Source organism: Eimeria mitis, genomic scaffold (genome assembly GCF_000499745.2).
Source record: "Eimeria mitis Houghton genomic scaffold, Emh_scaff738, whole genome shotgun sequence".
NCBI lineage: Eukaryota > Apicomplexa > Conoidasida > Eucoccidiorida > Eimeriidae > Eimeria > Eimeria mitis.
This window is the reverse complement of record NW_013575385.1, coordinates 12,232-15,184: the sequence shown is the minus strand read 5'-3', so window position 1 is coordinate 15,184 and position 2,953 is coordinate 12,232. Positions and strand designations below refer to the sequence as shown.

The following is a 2,953-nucleotide window of genomic DNA, read 5'->3' as shown; positions in this document are numbered from 1 at the left end:
TATATACACATGCAGACACACATATATATATATATATATATATATATATATATATATATAACACGCATACAAATGGGAAAATTGTACTGAAAGAGGCAAGAGCACGACAGGCGTGGAAACAGATGCAACACAGACAGCCGTCGAAACGCCTCTGCTGTATGCATCCTGTTTCTACAGCACTGGCTCCCCCAAGGGAACATTCCCACTCTGTACAGATCTGCAAAACATCTCAGCAGCCCGTATTCGATTACCCCAACGAAAGCTGAAGCCTGGGTGAGGCGAGGGTTGCTTCTAGTATTCAAACGAATCCCCCCCCGTCGCATGTATGTGTGTGTTTTTGTCCGGCTGCAGCATTCCCGGGACCTTCCCCCCCCCGTTTCTTCCATATCATTGGAATCTAAATATGTTTAGCAAACTACCTGCATTGGTTTCTACGCTTGCTGCCCACGCTTACGTAGAAGTGTTGATCGTAGACGTGGTGGCCCATGGCGTAGTCATTCTTAATGTAGAAACAGATCGGGTGAAAGTTTCGCTCCACCGCCTCCCGAAGTTTCAGAAGATTCGGGCAATCGGGGGCTGCGAATTTATGCGCTTTCCTGTTTTGTTGATTTCCGTTTGCAAAGAGGTTGAAGGGAGTGTTTGAGTTGCTGCTGAGGGCCGCTCCTGCAGCGGGATGCGTGCTCCAGAGATGCCGAACTGTGCAGCTTCGGGGGCTTAAACAATTAAAATAAAACGGAATTCTCTCGAAATGGAAACTGGAAAAAGCTGGACAAGATATTAACGATGTGCGTATACACCCCAGCGATGCCGGGGCGGCGCGGAAAGGTATGGTACCGACCATGGGTCTTTTCGTCTGCAAAAGAGTTATTGAGGAGTAAGTTTAATGTAAATTATTAATTTAACTCCAAATAAACAACTTGAAAAAGGAAACAATTCCTAGCATCCACACGTCGCGTTCTTCCAGTGCATGAAGAACTACCGGAGAGGGGCCCAAGCTACTATCGACCTTCGCCACAGTCTGTCTGCACTCTTTAGAGGCTCAACCGTCTCACCACACGTCCTATATATTATTTGTAGATAAAATATCGGTGATAGTAATTATTTCATGGTTAGCGATCAAGCAGTAAATGTCCAAGCAAATGCAAACAGAAGACGCAATGTTCCCGCCATAGAGTTGAACCACCTCGACGAGAGAGTCCTCAACTCCATACAGCAGTAACATTATATAAACCCTACGTTCCCGGCATTCTCCACAATATCCGTGACCACTAAGTTTTGCAAACTCCTCCTACCCAAGCCCTGCACTGCAGGAAACTCTACTCAGGGCAAAAGGGAACTCAATCTACCGAAACAACAACATCAAGTACTAAGCTAACAAAACCCAGGCTCCTGCCCTCAGCTGTTCTACTGTTCCCCTCAGCTGTTCTATTGGAGAGTAAACGCTACTGAAGTAGAGTTGAAGCTACTCTAGAGTTGAATCCTGNCCCTCAGCTGTTCTATTGGAGAGTAAACGCTACTGAAGTAGAGTTGAAGCTACTCTAGAGTTGAATCCTGTTGGCGTTTCTTTGTGCTATACTAAAGTTTCTTTAGGCAGAGTACAACGAAACCATAGATCGACTTTAAGACCGAAATTTCGCAGGTTGTTCAGGGTATTTGTTTGTTTCGTTTGTGCTTTGCGGCTTCTGTGTATTTGCTGCGTCTCCTGCGCCTCTTCCTCTCAAAAAGGTGTATTCACGCAACTGGGAGAGGTTGTGTCTACCTCAGCTGCATGAATACTCCTTTTAATTAGAAACAGAACAGTGTTCGTTTCCATCCGTATCCCCACTGTCTGCAGACTACTGACACCAAAATTATCTATATGTTTTGTTTGTTTGTATATTTATTTAACTCCACTTTACATCAGGCGTGATGCCGTCATCTTCTGACGAGGGATCATCTTTGCTGGGGCCGCGCGAGCGCCGGGAATGACAGAGGCCTTTGGCTTTTCCTTTTTCTCTTTCTTATCCTTTTCCTTAGCCGGCATCTTCCTCATCTGCAAACATAAAACCCAAAGCCAAACTTATCTATAAATATATGTTATATAGGGATACCGTATATATAAATATATATTATATAGGTTTACGAATGCATCTACGGATATAACACTATATATATATATATATATATATATATATATATATATATATATATATATATATACAAACACGTCCGCAGCAGGCCAACTGTCCACAAGGAACCGGACCCCTGATGAATGCAGTATAGCTCGAGATATGTCCTCACCTTTGAGGCGTCTGGCTTGGTTGCTCTTTTCTGTTTAATTTCTTCAAGAGAAATTCCCACAATTGCCTTCTGCACTTTGGCCCCCTTACGTGTTCTGCGTTTCGCCACGGACTCTCCTCTGCTCTTCTTGTTGGCTCGGCGCCAGACCTTCGATGCAACCCACAAGCAAGCTCTGCAACCCAAACCCTAGGAACTAAACCCTAAACCCGGTGTATGGAGAATACACTACAAGCAAGGTTTAGAAACATCAATGTTCAGCCCATCCCCTGTTGGCATTCCTTCGTTGAGGAAACAAACCATGCTGGGGCTGCAGCTGCTTCAGTGTACGCGAACCTTAGCACCGAGCCCTCACCAGAACATCAGGCGCGGTGACTCTGGCCGCAAAGAGAAACACCAAGCATAAAATATGAAACAAAACGCATTCTCCCCTAGCAACCCAGTTTCTTTGTTCGCTGAGAATGTTGCAACGCGAAGGCAACTCGCGAGGCCATACCAAGGTCCAGCGTAGTTTCGCTGCCTTTAGTTTCTGTCTGCCGAGACGGGCCTCCTTGGAGTGTATGTATGTGTGAACTTTTCCATCACGAGAGACGAACTTCTGCCCCCGACCCGGATAGATACGGTACTCGCTGAAGGAGCAGAGCTCCGTCTTGATGGTGGTCTGCACGGCAGCCAT

General features: G+C 45.7%; 1 protein-coding gene across 1 annotated transcript; it reads right to left on the bottom strand.

The window, feature by feature from the left end:
• Positions 1-1,894: 1,894 nt before the first annotated feature.
• Positions 1,895-2,953, bottom strand: EMH_0021160 (uncharacterized protein; the record flags this gene model as incomplete). The annotated part of the gene is made up of 4 exons (XM_013501697.1): positions 1,895-2,032; positions 2,281-2,452; positions 2,639-2,654; positions 2,887-2,953. 4 exons carry the CDS (start codon positions 2,951-2,953, stop codon positions 1,895-1,897), a joined length of 393 nt encoding a protein of 130 aa, XP_013357151.1.